This window comes from Apodemus sylvaticus, chromosome 1 (genome assembly GCF_947179515.1).
Source record: "Apodemus sylvaticus chromosome 1, mApoSyl1.1, whole genome shotgun sequence".
Classification (NCBI taxonomy): domain Eukaryota; kingdom Metazoa; phylum Chordata; class Mammalia; order Rodentia; family Muridae; genus Apodemus; species Apodemus sylvaticus.
This window is the reverse complement of record NC_067472.1, coordinates 141,006,001-141,022,512: the sequence shown is the minus strand read 5'-3', so window position 1 is coordinate 141,022,512 and position 16,512 is coordinate 141,006,001. Positions and strand designations below refer to the sequence as shown.

Genomic DNA, 16,512 nt, shown 5'->3' with positions numbered 1-16,512 from the left:
ATATAGAGATGTTGCTTTCTTCATATCTGCATGCCTGCATAATAATACAGTATCTAGCCGGGCGATGGTGGCGGAAGCCTTTAATCCCAGCACTTGGGAGGCAGAGGCAGGCGGGTTTCTGAGTTCGAGGCCAGACTGGTCTACGGAGTGAGTTCCAACACAGCCAGGGCTACACAGAGAAACCCTGTCTCGGAAAAAAAAAAGTATAATAATACAGTATCTAAAATACATTTAACTTTCAAACAGCTAATAAGTGGATGAAATCAGAGCAACTGATTTTGATTTTTTTTAATCTACCCATTGAGATCATTCACAGACAATATAAACTTGCTATCTGTCATAAATATCTCCATCTTCATAGCCAAGCAGCACAGCAGACATTAATTAACCCCCTTTTCAGGTAAGGTATTTGCCACAACCGAAATGCAGGTGGTCCTAACTCCAAAGTCTAGGCACCACCTTTCCTATAACGCAGCCTTTTACAAACGTAAAATGTAGCCAGCGTGTCATCATTATGAGACAGCCAGAGATTACACATATGGAAGGATTCCCTTCTGCAAAGTAAAACCATATCCAAAATCTTCACTCACTGTAACCAGATGGCTCTTTCTGAATGTTCCACCTGGCACTGGTTGCTTCAAAAGCACCAAAAGGCTCTGCTGAAATGCATCTTCATACAAACTGGGAAATAACGTGTATGCAAATGAAATCCAAAAGCTTCCAAAGATCAACGCTACTCTTGGCTTTCCAATATGCACTCATTGGCAATGCAGCCTTTTTAGTTTTCCTGACCCTTTCAAAACTTCACCTCCTGCCCAGTTACTGTAAATAATGCAATCGGTATTGAATAGTACGGCTGCACGTTCAGTTTTCTGAAAGTCCAACATCAGTCTTCTCAGTAGAAACAGAACAATATCTCAAGTACATCCCCATCTTAAGCACTGGTATTTTAAAGAGTAGTCCATGACTGACTTGCCAGTACCCAACTTGACAGAATACACAAGCCAGCTTTCTAACACTGGAGATTAGAAACTTACAAACTGTATACTATAAGCATCTATAAAAGGCTGTTTTCTCCATGAGAAAAGCTACCAGACGTCTTGGTTTTGCCTGAGTTAGTTCGAGTCTAAGGTCGTAAGAACTCGGCAGCAGGGAGCCCAGGGGCAGGAATTCAGAAGATGATACCGGGATACTCTGGTACCAGGGGCCATGGAGGACCTGGCAGCGGTGGGGATCCAAGGCCGGACAGCCCACTGTCCCTCTCCCAGAGGCCCAGGCGCTTCCGTGGCGACGGGAATGAAGCGTCCCCAACGGGAGCCGAGCCAGCGGCTTCGACCTGTGAGCCCGGAGACGGGACACTCACCTCAGCGCCCGCTGACCTGCACTCAGCGGCTCAGGCTGCGCATGGTAGGCAGTCCAGAAAACAGAGGGAGGGCGGGGCTACGGGGGCGGAGCCTGCGGGGAGGCGGGCCTGACTAACGGGAGTAGGGTTCCGGGAAGAAGGGGCCAGGAGAACGAAACCTCGCGGTAGTTCGTCTCAGTTCTCGCTGTCTCACGATAGGTGGGATGAGAGCCCTCAGAACTAGACGCTTATTGGTTGAGAGCCAGCGTCCTCCGCGGCTCTGTCCTGGCTTCCGGCTCCGGCTTGGAGCTGGATGCTAAGAAAGTGGGTGTTTTGTGTTAGCATTTTGGTGGGTTGTTTAGCTGGCGCCAGCCTCAAGGTCTCAAGTAACTAGTCAGTTCTCTCATTCATACATTCATTCCGCTGCCAACAATAAAACTCGACGCCGCCGAGAGATTAAATACCGGCTACTGTTACAACACCATCAATCGTAACGCAAGTAAATGGAGTCAACAAGCAGAACTTAAGCACTGGATTTAATGTCTCCAAAAGCTCCCTGGTAGCTGCCAAAGATGGTGTCTACCTTTCAGACACTCATGGCTTAGGCATGGTGGTGCACGCCTGAATCCCAGTGATCTGAAAGTGGAGACAGGAGTTAAAAGGCCAACCTCGGCTCCGTGAGACACCGTCTCATAAAATAAAAGTTTAAAAAGAAACACAGACTCTAGTGTGAGAACTGAGGGCCATCAGTTTAGAGAAATAATCTGGCAGTTCTTTTATGGCTAAGTAGGCAGTCGATGAAGACCTTCTTAAGACTTAAAAACCTGATTGTTCCCATGGAGCAAGACCACTGCTTCTCTAAGGCTGAGGCAGTAGGATCTGGATTGCCAATGAGACCCTATCAAAGTATTTCAAAAACAAAGGGGGCAGGTACGTAGCTCTGTAGAGGCACCAAGTTCAAGCCCCTGTACCAGGGAAGAAAAGTAAAATATTTTTTTAATGTCGTGCACATTGATGCAACAACTTTCTATCTTTAAATTTTCCTCAAGACTTACTCTTTATTGTTTGATGAAACCCATTATGTACGCGAGGTGTTTCGAACAAATTCATCCCCCCATTAAAACGCATTCTCTTGGGGCTGGAGAGATGGCTCAGGGGTTAAGAGCACTGACTGCTCTTCTGAAGGTCCTGAGCTCAAATCCCAGCAACCACATGGTGGCTCACAACCATCTGATGGAATCTGATGTCTTCTTCTGGGGTGTCTGATGAGAGCCACAGTGTATGCACGTACATAAAATAAATCAATAAATCTTTTTTAAAAACAAACAAAAACCCTTATTCTTTGTCCTTTTTAAAAAAAATTGATGAGCTGCTGGGCAGTCCTGGCCCACCCACGCCTTTAATAATTATCATTCCGAGGCAGAGGCGGGTGGATCTCTTGGAGACCAGCCTGATCTACAGAGTGAGTTCCAGGACATGCAGGGCTACATGAAGAAACCCTGTCTCGACAAAACAAACAAAACCAAAAAGATGTCTATTAATTTGCATAGGGACTTCTTGTTAGGCAGTCTTAATTTTTATCCTACCCATCTAATTATCTGTAAGTAAAAATAATATGATACTATAGGCAACTAAAGAATGCTGAGATCAGGAGAAATAGTTTCCCCCAGGAAAAGCACACCAATTGATTATCCAATACCAAATGGTCAGCTCTGAAAACTCTCTCTCTCTCTCTCTCTCTCTCTCTCTCTCTCAACAATTAAAAAAAAAAAAAGAGGCCCTAAATATGAAAGAGAGCAAAGGAGGGATACATAGGCGGCTTGGTCATAGGGGAAAAAGGGAAAACGATGTGATTATAATTTCAATATATATATGTATATATAATATTAATAATCGATAATCACAAGAAGAGCAATAATAGAAAACATTTCTGGAGTAATGTCAGCTTCTCAATTTTTGTCTTTCCTATTTTGCACATTAAGGTCCAAATTTTGCTCATGTTAAAATAGCTTTTACTCCCTCTCCAAATTGATGTTAAAATTCCTATATTGATTGTATGGCCACTGTTAGAAATTCACTCGTTTTGTGGAGGATCAATTTACATACTTTTTAGGTCAGATTTAAAACAGAAGGGGAGTCTCTAAATGGATTTTTTTTTTTTAACAATCTCTGGCAACTTTTAACTTCATCAAGTCAGCGATACCACTTTAAGAAAATTCCAAGGAAAAGGCTGCCGCAGTTCTAAAATTCCCACCTCTGGCTTCCAGGGATTGGATTACAAAGTTCGACAAACTTCTCCACTCCCTATTGGTGAAGGCGCTATCATTCATTCTTTGGCCTGGAGTTTTGTTAAGAACTGGGTTGCTTTATGGACAAATGCTGTTCTTTTTTAGGATGAAACTGCTCTGTTTAGACTTGTCTGTGGTTATCAGGCTGTAGAATCATTAACTTGATACAGAAGGAGCCAAACTGGCAACTCAGATTTACAAGAGAACTGTGAAAAGGAAACAGGACCCTCTCTGCATGGGGCCGCTAAACTCGCAAAGGATGTTATGACAAAGTTGCGGATACTGAGTGTTAAAGACACTTTCCAGGTGTTTTATTTTGTTTTGCTAGTTTTAAAGAACGGTCCAAAGAAAACCAGAGGAAACACCGACACATGCTGAGCAGCGTGGCTGGAGGAAGAGGCCTCAGAGTTCTTTTGTCTTTAGAATGAAGTTGTAAATGCAATTCCCAGGTTATCAGTGGAATTTTACAAGGTAAGTAAGATTAATTGTGGATCATATTTTGCTTCAAAAAAATTGTGCTTTACGGTTATTTGTTGCTTTAATGTGGCTTCAGACATTTAATATTACTGTTTTTTTAATCAAATGGACAGTCCTATCTGTGCATTATAACAGACCTAATATGCAAGGCATCAATTTAGAGAGGAAAAATCACAGCAGACTTTGAATTCAAATTGGGCAAATATTTGTAAATTTGAAAATTAAGGAATCGATTTACCTATGACCAAACAAAACCTAGTTTTTGGCATATGCTATATCAGAATCAGCAAGTGGATAAATTCTCCCCCAAAAAGAAATCCAGTATTCATATTCTCAATCAGAGGTATTTTAATTAATGTTGAACTATAAAGTTCAGGAATATATTAGAACAACTTTTTCTTACATTGTCACACTTACTTAGTTAGCCTATAAGGACATAAAACAGTAAAACTCTAGAAGTTCATACCAAGGCTGTGGACAAACAGGACTCAGATTTTCAGTGAAAGAGTCTACGTATTTTCAAAGTGGGGGCGCCTGTGACAGATGCTGAACGCATCAGGCGCTCAGAGCCCTTGAATCTGCAGTAGGTAGGGGAGAGGGAAGTAACTTTCCACAGGGCTGCTGCAGCCTTGACAGAGCTGGTTCCCACTGCAGCAAGAGGCGCATTGGCCTGTAACCCCAGCACTCTGGGAGGCGGAGGCAGAGGCAGGCGGATTTCTGAGTTCGAGGCCAACCTAGTCTACCGAGTGAGTTCCAGGAAAGCCAGGGCTGTACAGAGAAACCCTGTCTCGAAAAAAAGCCAAATCCAAAAGCATGGTTAAGCCGGGTGGTGGTGGTGGTGGTGGTGGCGGCGCTCTACTGTAATCACAGCACTCTGGGAGGCAGAGGCAGGTGGATTTCTGGGTTTGAGGCCAGCCTGGTCTACAGAGTGAGTTCCAGGACAGCCGGGGCTACACAGAGAAACCCTGTCTCGGAAAAAAACCAAATCCAAAAAACCAAAAACCAAAAAAAAAAAAGAGAGAGAGAGAGAGAAGAAAAGCACGGTTAAAATAATGCTTTATTTTACTAACTTCTTTAGAAAGCACAGGAATTGATATGAAGAGCCAGTCACTAGAGTTAAGGAGTTCAGTTGCGGAGGATTTTATTTTCTTTTCTTTTTTTAATTGAATATCATCTTCATTTACATTGCCATGGTAAAACCTTTCCCAGTTTCCCCCACCCCAAAGACCCCCAACCCCTCCTCCCCCCTGCCTCCATGTATATGCCCCTCCACCCGACACATGCCCACCTCCTCCCCCCCCCCACCCCCCCCCCCCCAGTTTCCCTTTGTTGGGGCCTCTGTTGAGACTTCACCTGACCAAGGACCTTTCCTCCCACTGATGCCCAACAAGGCCTTCCTCTGCCACATTTTTGGTTGGAACCATGTGCGCCCCTTGGTTGATGGTTCAGTCCCTGGGAGTCTTGGGGCGTGGATTTTCAATATGAAGACTGGCATTGCACTTTAAGATTGGCACTGCCAGGGTGAAAGGCCAGATCTTAGTAATCTCAATTGGTGTGCAGATCTGTAGCCAAGTCTCTTGAGACATTTTGATTAAGTATCTTTGTTTATCATCATCGGTTTACATAAATCCTGATGTGTTTCCTTGTGGCATCTGAAAAGATGGTTCTTTCTTTGAATGTGTCTTCCATGATTACACTTAACTGATGTAAAGGAATTTCAAACCCCAACCCAAAACTATGAAAGGCCTGTGTCTAGGACAAAACTCAGTATTTCACATGCTTAGTGAGCTGCTGTGATGCCCTGGAACCCCTGCTAAGCATTGAGACACAGACAGAGTGAAGGACCATCTCCTGCAATCGGACAGAGTGCTGCAGGGACGTTATCTTTATCCTTATATCAAAATATACTCTGAAGTCTGAAGCTCACACATCCTAAGATGTCCAGAGTTCTTTCTTTTAATAAGAAAAAAAAAACTTTGTTTCTTTTAATTAGAGAAAAAAAATGTTTAAAAGGGGTTTCCTTACATCTCCACAGAGGCTAATAATATGCCTTATTCATTGTCATCCCTCTTTTATTTCCTTCCCCCACTCCCTTTCTCCTTCCAGATACCTAAATTCCTTGTTTATTTTCGTGCTTCTTTCCCTCCTGGTTTCAAAACAGAAGATGAAACATTCCCCGTTTGTCTTTTTGAGACTGGCTTAGTTCTCTTAGCATATTCTTTGGTTCCATCCATTTTCCTGCAGTTGAAGAAAACTTTATTCTTCACAGCCGGATGAATCTGCGTTGTGTACATACCCACTTTCCTTATCTGCCCATTCTTTGACGGACACCCATGCTGCTTCCTGGCTCTGGCTCTGTAGCCCAAAGCTTTAGTGTCCAGGTGTCTCTGAGGTAAGCCAGCATATGATCTGTGATCTCAAAGGAGAAGGAGGAATCCTTAGGTATTAGAAACAGCTCTGAGACAAGGTCCCTTCTCACATGGCTGTCTCCAGTGCTTACCAATCATTATCCACTCTTCAGTCCCTTAAACAGTCCAGCCCTCAAGAAGTTAGAGACACGGAAGAAATGTGACAAAATAAACGTGACCTGTGCCACCTGTGGGCAGTGACAGTGAGAGGCTCACTCATGCTTTCTCAGATCGCTGAGATCCCTGTGATACGCAGCCTTTACCTCTGTGGAACAGGCATCTCCCTCCACCTACTCCACCCTTTACACCGGGGGCTGCTCAGGAGTTTGCTCTTTGCTGCGTTCAGGCCTTCTCAGCCCTGGCTTCCTCCAGCTTTTCACAGCTTCTCCCCTGAGGATTTTGGTACTCCGTGTGTGCAAAACAAGAAAAGTAGTGAAAGGATACTTAACGCAGTAAGTTTGACTTTTAAGCTAAATGAAGTTTTAAGGGCTAGAAACATTACTCAGTGGTAGCATGCATGAAGTCTGTGTTTAATTTCCTATAGGAGTTTAATTGCTATGGCAATGTTTCTACTATTTGAATTTTTGCATTAAAATTTATAGATAATATTTTTAGTGAATGTATCACTGGACTCCACCAATTTCACAAGGAATGAGATTATCCCAAAGAAGGGGATTGATATAAAAGACATGAAACCTCATCTAAAGTGTAATCTGTGAACTTTGAGGTCTGTGGACTATCCCGATAGATAGATAGATAGATAGATAGATAGATAGATAGATAGATAGATAGATAGGTAGATATTCCATTACAAGGTCTGTGTTCCTCAGGATTCTCCATGCTATGGCGATGCCGCCTTCTTTTTATCTATTTGGGATTTCACAGGTGTCGCGCGCCTATTGTCTCGCCAGCAAGAACGACGCACGGCAACAGGATTCTTCTGCGGACACTCTTTTATTGTACAGCTTTTCTGAGCAGGGCCCAAGGGAGGAAAAGGCACAGCTTATATATGCTAGGAGACTCATGTCGCTACCTGATTGGTGCAGGTCTCAATGCCTTATTAACATGACCCAAGAGCGGGCTGTGACATACTTGGGTCATGCGCACTGTGTCCTTCGTGGTGGACAATAGCCGTGTCCTGCTGACTCATGCACAGGAAACCGGCGCCATCTTTGGGCGCGGTACGGGCGGCTGCCAACACACAGGCATTGGGAATACCTTCGGTATCCAGCTACTGCAGCTAACACTGATAGGAAGATGTGCACAGGTTTTTGTAGGCCTCTGCTTCTTCAGTTGCAGTTGCCTACAAGTAGAGTACTGACTCTGTGTCGAACCCAAAGGAAGCACCGCAGCTGTTCTCCAAGGCAACCTCAGCACCACATCCTCACGAGTAGCATGTGAGAGTTCTGACTTCTCCACATCCTTGCCACCCCTTCCTGTATTTGGGTTTATTACTGTTGTTGTCCAAGTTTGGTGAATATGAATTAGTACATGCTTGTAATTTTGTAATTTTGATAATGACTAATGATATTAGCCATACGGGCTTCTTGGTTATCCATATATTTTTGTTGTTAAAAAAAATGTCTAGGGGTTGAAGAGATGGCTGAGCAGTTAAAGGCACTCTTCCTGAGGGTTCGGTTCAAATCCCAGCCCCCACATGGCAACTCATAGCTGTCTGTGACTTCAAGATCTGACACACTCATATAGACACAGATGCAGGCAAAGCACCAATGCACATAAAATAAAGGTCAGTAAATAAATAAAAAAGAACTTAAAAAAAAATCTCTATTTAGATATTGGTCTAATTTTCAGTTGGGTTAGCATATTATCATTGAATTGCTAGTATTCTTTCATATTTCACCATCCTTTAGGTTATCTTTTAAATTTAGTGTTTGACTTTGAAGCACCAAGATATCAATGTTGAGAAAGTCCAGTTAATCCATCTTTTCGTCTGTAATGGTACTTTGGAGCTGTGTCTGAGGAATCCAAGCTCATGGGGGTTCACCCAAGCTCATGGGGTTCACTCCAGCGTTTGGGCAGACTTTACACTTAGGGCTCTTACATTTAGTTCTCTGCTCAGCTTGAGGTTAATTTTTTTTAAGATTTATTTATTTTATGTATGTGAGTACACTGTAGCTGTCTTCAGACACCAGAAGAGGGCATCAAATTCCATTACAGATTTTTTTTTTTTTTTTGAGCCACCATGTGGTTGCTGGGAATTGAAGTCAAGACCTCTGGAAGAGCAGTCGGTACTTTTAACCACTGAGCCATCTCTCCAGCCTTTGAGGTTAATTTTTAGGTATGGCTTGAAGCCCACCTTCTTTGCATGTGACTGTGCATATCCATCGTTTATTGAAAAGACTCTCCTTTCTGCCATTCGAGTATCGTAGTGCCTTTGGGGGTCTTGGGGGGAGGTACACAAGGTCCTGGGTTTGATCACTAAAAAAAAAAAAGAAGAAAAAGAAGAAGAAAGAAAGTGGTCGTGTATATCAGAGTTGGCTTCAGACTTCTTGTCCTGTCCTGTCCATCGGTCCTTGTGCAAGTGCCTTGCCATTTTGTTCTGTTTTATCCCAGCTTCGACTGCGGTGCGGGTTTGACAACTAAAGTCCTACAAGTTATACAGGGTAACAGGGTAGTTTTGTTTTGTTTTTAGAAATTTCTGTTGTTTCTTTTTTGAGATTGTATTTTAATTACAATATTTCTCCCTTGTCTTTCCAACCTCAAAACTTTCCTATATACCCACCTCAGTGCACTCCTTCATACCCATGGCCTCTTTGTCCATCAATTGTTATTGAATGCTTGTGTGTGTGTGTGTCTGTCTGTCTGTCTGTGTGTACACACACATTTCTAAATACAGCCTGTTGAGTCCATAAGTTACCTATTTGCTTGTCTTCAGGGCTGGCTGGCTGGCCCTGGACCACCAGTCGGTGTGCTCTTTGGCGGAGAGAGCACACTCATGCTCTCAGCTTCCAGTTGCTTGTCATTCTTTGAGTAGGATTGAGGCCGCGTGGGGTTGTCGCTATCCGGTTTGGTGTCTTTCTCAACAGTTTGTTTTGTTGTTCTTGCAGTTTATACAATGATTACCACGATCAGGTGACTCACATAATCATCTGGCATAATTACCACTGTTTACTCGATGAGGACATAATAGGATCGACTACCCAAGCAAATGTCAAGGATCTAGGCCAATTTTTTTCTGCCGTCCCCGTGATGGTCATGACAGCTTGAGAACTTGGAAACGACATTTTGCTTCTCCAGTAGTGTTTGATTACGTGGGTGTGTTGGGGCCTCTTTTGTTCGGTTTTGGGTTTTTCTGGTCGGTTTGCTTGTCTGTTTGGAGCAGGATTTTATTGACTGTGCAGTCCAGACTGAGCCCTCCTGACTTAGCTTCCCAAGTTTTGCTATTACAGACTCATGCTACCAGGTCTGGCTGGCTTTTTATAGTTTTTATATTAATAGTAACTTTTAAAATTTCTAAATATGAATTACCTAGCTTTCTTCCTTTTTAAGGATTGCTTAGTCTAGTTTGAGTTTCTTGCATTTCCATGTGAATTTAAGCAGGAAGTGTTCCATTTTTGCATAGAAAATAAAAAGAACATTAATATTTTGATAGGAATTGTTTAGATCTGCTGATCCCCGTGAGGACACTGTGAAGCCGCTATTCCACGGATGTGTCTCCACGTATCTGAGCTTGCTGTAACTTCCTTATTTTCAGTACATGTCTTGTATTAGTTACTTTCATGGTGCATCAACTAAATACCTGACAGAAATAAACTTACAAGACAAAAGAGGTTTGTGTGCTGGCCTCATAGCCTGAGTCCACTGCAGCCGAGGACGAGGCACGAACATGAAGGGATTCTTCACATGACAGCAGACAGGAGGCAGAGAAAAAGGCAGCAACCCAGGGCGGCTGCATCCTTAAAGTCCCAGCCCTCCGTGGCCTACTTCCACCACCCACGCCCCACCTTAGGAAAGCTCCAGTCTTCAAAATAGCTCCATAGTCTGGGGATCTAGCATCCAAATATGAACCCACGGGAGCCATTTCAGATTCAAGCCATGAGATTCTTTCACTTATGGCTTACACTTATTACATTTATTCATAAGGGTCTGTCTGTCTGTTTGTTTGTTTGTTTTTCTACTGTTTGTAGCCATATTCCCTTCCCAATTTCATTTTCGGGTTATATATCTGTGAGCATATATAAAACATAATTTTGAGCCAGGCGGTGGTGGCGCACGCCTGTAATCCCAGCACTTGGGAGGCAGAGACAGGTGGATTTCTAAGTTCGAGGCCAGCCTGGTCTTCAGAGTGAGTTCCAGGACAACCAGGGCTACACAGAGAAACCCTGTCTCGAAAAAACCAAAATCCAAAAAAAAAAAAAAAAAAAACCAAACAAACAAACAAAACCCCATAATTTTGAAGCCAGGCATTACAGGGCATACCTGTAGCCGTAGCACTCAGGAACCTGAGGCAAGACTCAGGTCACACTGAGAAGACCCTGTCTCAACACAAACAACCATGAAAAGCAGTGTGAGTAACTCTGAGGAGTGACGCCTGAGGTCGGCCTCTGGCCTCTAGGAGCACACATAGCCACGCATACCTCCATATAAGACGGAGCAAGGAACAGGCGGTGCAGACCTGCAGTCCAGCACTAGGGAGGCAGATATGAGGAGCGAAACAAGTTCAAGCCCAGCCCGGCCAGGGACGTGACGTGAGATGTCTTAAACAAACAAATGATATAAGTAAGAAAAGGTAAGGCTGGAAACAATGGGGCAGAGAAGGAATGTTTCTGGTTTCTGACCTATCCTTTGGATTTACTGAACGAGTTTAGCAGGGCTAGTAGGAGTTTTATTATCCACTGTCCCTGGATTCCCTAGGATTCTGCATACAGGATCATGCCATAATAAAGCTTTGCTTCTTCCCTTTCATTCTTCACGCATTTATTCTTCTTGCCTACTTACTCCGGTTGGAATACAGTCGTGAATATAGGTGTTGAGAGAATGTCCTCTTCTTGTTTCCTCTCATAAGAGGAATGCATTCAAGACAGTCTTCAGCAGCTTGTCAGGCGTGATGGCAGATGCCAGATGCCTCAGTACTTGGGAGATTTGAGGATGGGTGAGGCCTGACTGGGATACTTAATAAAACTCTGGATCAAGGGTGGGGCAGAGAGACAGAGAGAGACCACTCAGTAGGTCAAGTGCTTTCCGTACAAGCATGAGTGCCTGAGTTGGGATTCCCAGGACTCAGAGGAAAGCTAAGCCATTGAAGACTCCTGCATGGTCAAGCCCATTGGTCAGCTGGTCCAGCCAATCAAATCTGTAGCCAATGGGAGAGCCTGTCTCAAAAACTAAGGTGGAGAGTGATTCAGGAGGACACCAAGCACACACACACACATTTTTAAAAAAGATAAAAGAAAAAAGAATAGAAAAAAGAGGACATATCTTCTCCGTACCTATCAAGATGAGGGGGTTTTCTTCTCTGTGACTATAGTGCGTAGCTCATATGTTAACCCAACTTCCCATTCTTTAGACCTGTGTGGCCTCAGTATGTAGCCTTCTCTCTCTGTTGCTACATCTGAGTTCAATACACGCTTACAGAAAGTGGTATGCTGTGGTTGGCTATGTCCCATGTGTCTGACTGGTTTCTTGTGGTGCTTTTCAGACGCCTCCCATCGTACTCTCTGCAATTTGTATAGCTGATTTTGCTTCCTTTTTTTTTTTTTTTTTTTTTTTTTTAATGTCTTGGTAGACTTTGCCACTGGAGCCGTTCTAGATTTGAAATCCAAGTTTATGTAAATACTTAAAATTCTTAGTTTAGTTTTTGGAGTTATTGTGGGTTTAATTACATTTTCCTTGGCCTCTGTCCTCCCTGTTTTTCTGTGGTATTTCCCAATGCCCTATCTTTATCTGGGTCAGGTTACTTTGCTAATATACTCTGACACCATAATGATAATTATTTCCTAAGACCCATTGCCCTGAGGGTGTCTCTACTTTTCCCTTAGGCCCCCTACACCTTCCCACACATCAACCAAAGAGCCACCAGCTGGAACATTGGGGACCTTCAGATCCCTGCTCTCGCATAGTTGCCACCTAAGTAGATGAAGGGATCCTTTGATCTTCCAGCTATTAAATGTCTTAAACATCACCCTAGTCTTCCACTTCAGACCTCTTCTTGCTGTGATCCAAGGCCTATCTCGTGTTTCGGTGCTCTACTAGGCAGGTCTGGAAGAAGGAATAGCAACCATTGATTAGGTAAGTCTGACTGGCAGTTGTGAAGGCAGACTGAGAGAGGCCTTTGAAGCTGGCAAGGAGAAGGTGGTGTATGGGGCCTGGGCTGATTTCTAATGAAAGTCTAAGCTCCAGCCATGGCTGTTATAAAGAAGAGAAAAGCAGCTGATGACAAGCGCGCAGCTCCAAGTAAGTGAACTGAAGAAGAGGTCTTTAAAGCAAAGGCGTTCCTACGTGGCGCAAACGCGCGCCGGAAGTGTGCATGTAAAGCGAGGTCACTGATTCAGATCCTTTCAGAAGTCAGACAGGAAGCATGGCGCCTTCCAGGAACACGCCTTTCCTTTGGCAGTTAAACATCTCTGAGATTAGAATACATGCTACAGTTAATGGCACGTCGCAAACGGTGTGTGAAGTAGCAGTGTCCTGTAGCCAACCATGCCTTAGATGACACTTCGGAAATGAGTGGCCTGAGTCAGGAAAATCCCATCCCTCTGTCCACTCCATCCCTGTCACTCGGGAAGAGAGACAAATACAGAAATCCACTCCTACACAGGAAGAAAAACTGCCGCCCAGGTGACTACTCTGCTATGCCCAGGAGCCAATGGGACGCCATGGTCTCTGGAGCGTTAGTTTCCTGGCTTGCTGGGAAGGCTGCCTCTCTACCCTGCCTGACTATTGCCGTAAAGTTGGTAGATGTTCTGAGGTTTCGAAGGAGACAGAAACCTCAGAAATCTAGATCTTTATGTTTAATTCCTGTTTGCTTGCTTGTTTCAGTTAGCTTAAGAAGTAACAGGCTTCCTCACAAACATTCTCATATAGGGTTGATCCCCCTCATGCCGGTCCTCCTCTCCCACCAGGTGCCCTCCCACCCTGTTATTCAGCTTCTACCTTCCCCTCATCTCTCCCTGGAAGAGTCTTCCCCACGCTTTGCCCACTCCCTTCTAGATATAGATATTTAACAAAGCCTAGATTACCCCAGTTAATATGATATTTTCTAGTTCCATCCATTTTCCTGAAAGTTTCATAATTTCAGTTTTGTTAGTGAATGAATAAAATTCCACAGTGTGCATGGACTACATTTTAATTGTCCACTCATCTTTTGATACACATGTAGGCTGATTCCCTTTACAATGCTTGCTATTTTGAATGGAGCAACAGTAATCATAGATGTCCAACCACCTCTGGAGTAGGATGTGGAGCCTTTTGGATATATGCCTGCCTGAGAGTTGTGTAGCTCTGTTTTTAGTTGTTTGAGAGCCTTCTAATCTTAAAATAGTGGCTCACTTGACAAAAATATTTTAGTAAAAAAAAAAAATCCATGTTAGATACATCCAATGAACTCTCTGTATATGTATGGGGATGCGTATATGTGTATGTATTTGGGATACAGTATTAAGAGGCAGTGTGGTGAGAATTTTTGCTTCTTTTAAAAACACAGAGGAAGGAATGTGCATCTGTTTTCACCCCAGGTGTGAAGTCTGGGGCTACTTCAAATGGTCCACAGCCGCTGACTGTGGTTTGCCTTGTGCAGGAGCGTGATTTTGCCAGCTGCAGATAGTGCCTGTGATTGTGTGACACAGACTTCTTGGGACTTTGGAGAGAGCATATAAATGCTTTGGCCCCAAGAGACGGGGTGTGGGTTAAGTAGTCGTGCACGAAGAAGAAATAAGAAGAAATTAGTTATCATGATGGTGAAGATCAGACTTGCCCCAAGGAACTCAATCCCCCTAATCAGCAGGACGAAGTCTAATGATAGCGACACCTCCTCCCCCACCCCCCTCTATCCTTTTTCCTCTCCTGTGTAGTGTTAGGGAATTGAAAGGCAGAGAAGGGTGTAAGGAGGAAAGAACCCATAAAGTAGCCAAAGACAGGCTACAAGACAGCATGAAACAAACCCTTTTTTTTTTTTTAAATCATAAAAACAAAAAAGAGAAACCTACTTCAAAATTTAACCTTAGACACATAGGTCCAAAAATAACAAATATTTGCAACATGTTATTTAAATAATTTTAAACATTCTTTTTCTGCCTCCCTTCCAATGCAGAATGAGAAAATGGGTTTCAAGGTTGTTGAAGGTGTTGATAAATCTTGATGCTCCTTTATAAGATGCCTGCTGTGGGTTTCAAAGCAACAGCGTTTGCTTCCTACAGCTAGCTGTAGATTGTGGTCGGAGCAAGCCAATAGGATACAGGATTTCAACAAATTGTTACAAGTTTGGAGTCCTGGTTCTAGCCCTGTGGTATTATTCAACTGTCAGCTTCTCTAGATTCATTTTACCCCTTAATAAAATAGAAGTAGCAATAACAAAATAGGAACAGGATAGTCTGCCTGCTGATGCTCACAATGTAGTTATAAAAGCCACGTGTGACAGAGAGGGAAAACAAAGCTTTCCTGAACTATCCATTGTCAATGTTGCACAGATCTTATAGGCAGGCAGAGCAGGGTGGGCTCCCGAGTCTCAGCCTCCCAGTGCTGCTCCTTTAGAACCTAACAACCTTTAAAACAACCATCTCCTTAGCACAGGTTGGATGGCTGAGGATGGCTGAGGTATGGTGGAGCTTAGGCACAGTTTGCACAGTATGTCTTCAAGGACTGCCCAGGAATGAGAAAGTGGCGGAACTACACAGCAGCTTCTGCCGCTTTCTCACAGTGGGACCTTGGGCACCTTCTCCATCTCTGCTTGACATTCCATTCCATATTGCTGCCAAGGGAAGGAAAAGCTCCCCTTTTTTTTTCCTTAGGAGACATCTTTTCTGATGCATGTAAATCTCTATTTTGATTTCTTTAGAAAGGATTTTTAAAAATTGAATTAGGTTCATGGGTATGTGCACATGAGTGCAGATGCTTTCTGAGACCAGAAGAGGGCGTGGGATCCCCTGGAGCTGGAGCGAGAGGTGCTTGAGAGCATCAAATATGGGTTCTGGGAACTGACCTCAGGTCCTCTGCAGTAGTACAGTGGGCTCCTGGTGTCTCTCCAGCCCCAGATCTTGGTTTTAGAATATCAAGGAATCAGGGGACTTTCTCCAGCCTGTTTCAGTTGCCCTCTGGCCAGTTCAGAAGTAAATATGACAGCAATATATGCTTAATAAAAGGAAGGTTCCATTCCCAGTACCAGAAAATAAAATCACTCAGGAGTGGTCTATTTCTAACATTTTAATGTAAATTTCGTTCACCATCTCAAATTTAGTTAGGTGAATGGAAGTTGATCATCTTGTTATACTAGCCTCTCCGTTTTATCCTGCCGCTTCTATTTGTGGCCTCACTGTGGTTCTCTGGGAAGAGTGAAGTAATAAGTAAACTAGACTCTGTTGTAGTGCTAACGCACCATAGACATTATGAACGTGGCCATTCTCCAATAAAACTTTATTTATAAACCAGTCACAGGATTTGGTGCAGAGCAATTGAATACCAACCATAGAGTCCCAGAAAGAAAATGTTGGGAGCTGTCCTCACTATCTTCCTTATATAATGTATCTAAGCAGCTCTCAGGTTACAACAAGAATTCCATTCCGTAACACACACACACACACACACACACACACACCTTGCTGCTGTTGCTCTTAACTCCAATCCCACTACTACCATGTATTGACTTAATTCTGTATAATCACATTAATATATTCAGTAAACTTTTTTAGCCTCAGATAAGTGACTGTTAGATCATATGCACTTTCTGAAGATATATGAAACTTTCTTGGGAGAGGTTTTAAAATGCATTAACAGCATTATAAATTTATTTTTGTTATCTGTGCATGAGAGTGCACGTGTATGG

At 43.3% G+C, this 16,512-nt stretch overlaps 2 protein-coding genes across 4 annotated transcripts in view; one reads left to right on the top strand and one right to left on the bottom strand.

The window, feature by feature from the left end:
• Positions 1-1,436, bottom strand: part of Lrrc28 (leucine rich repeat containing 28) — a 131,673-nt gene extending 130,237 nt beyond the window's left edge. Inside the window, exon 1 of the mRNA XM_052160927.1 lies at positions 1,364-1,436. The gene's annotated coding sequence lies outside the window, so the exon portion shown is untranslated. The remainder of the gene's footprint in view (positions 1-1,363) is intronic.
• A 2,245-nt stretch (positions 1,437-3,681) lies between these two features.
• Ttc23 (tetratricopeptide repeat domain 23) overlaps positions 3,682-16,512 on the top strand; it is a 75,565-nt gene continuing 62,734 nt past the window's right edge. The window contains exon 1 of one of the 3 annotated variants that reach the window (XM_052160914.1): positions 3,682-4,101. Coding sequence is in view for 2 of the 3 variants with exons in the window: in XM_052160899.1 (XP_052016859.1) it covers positions 12,878-12,929 (52 nt within the window). In the remaining variant the exon portion in view is untranslated. Of the gene's footprint in view, positions 4,102-12,818; positions 12,930-16,512 lie in introns of those variants that run through there. The other 2 variants (XM_052160899.1, XM_052160908.1) reach the window with 2 other exon arrangements.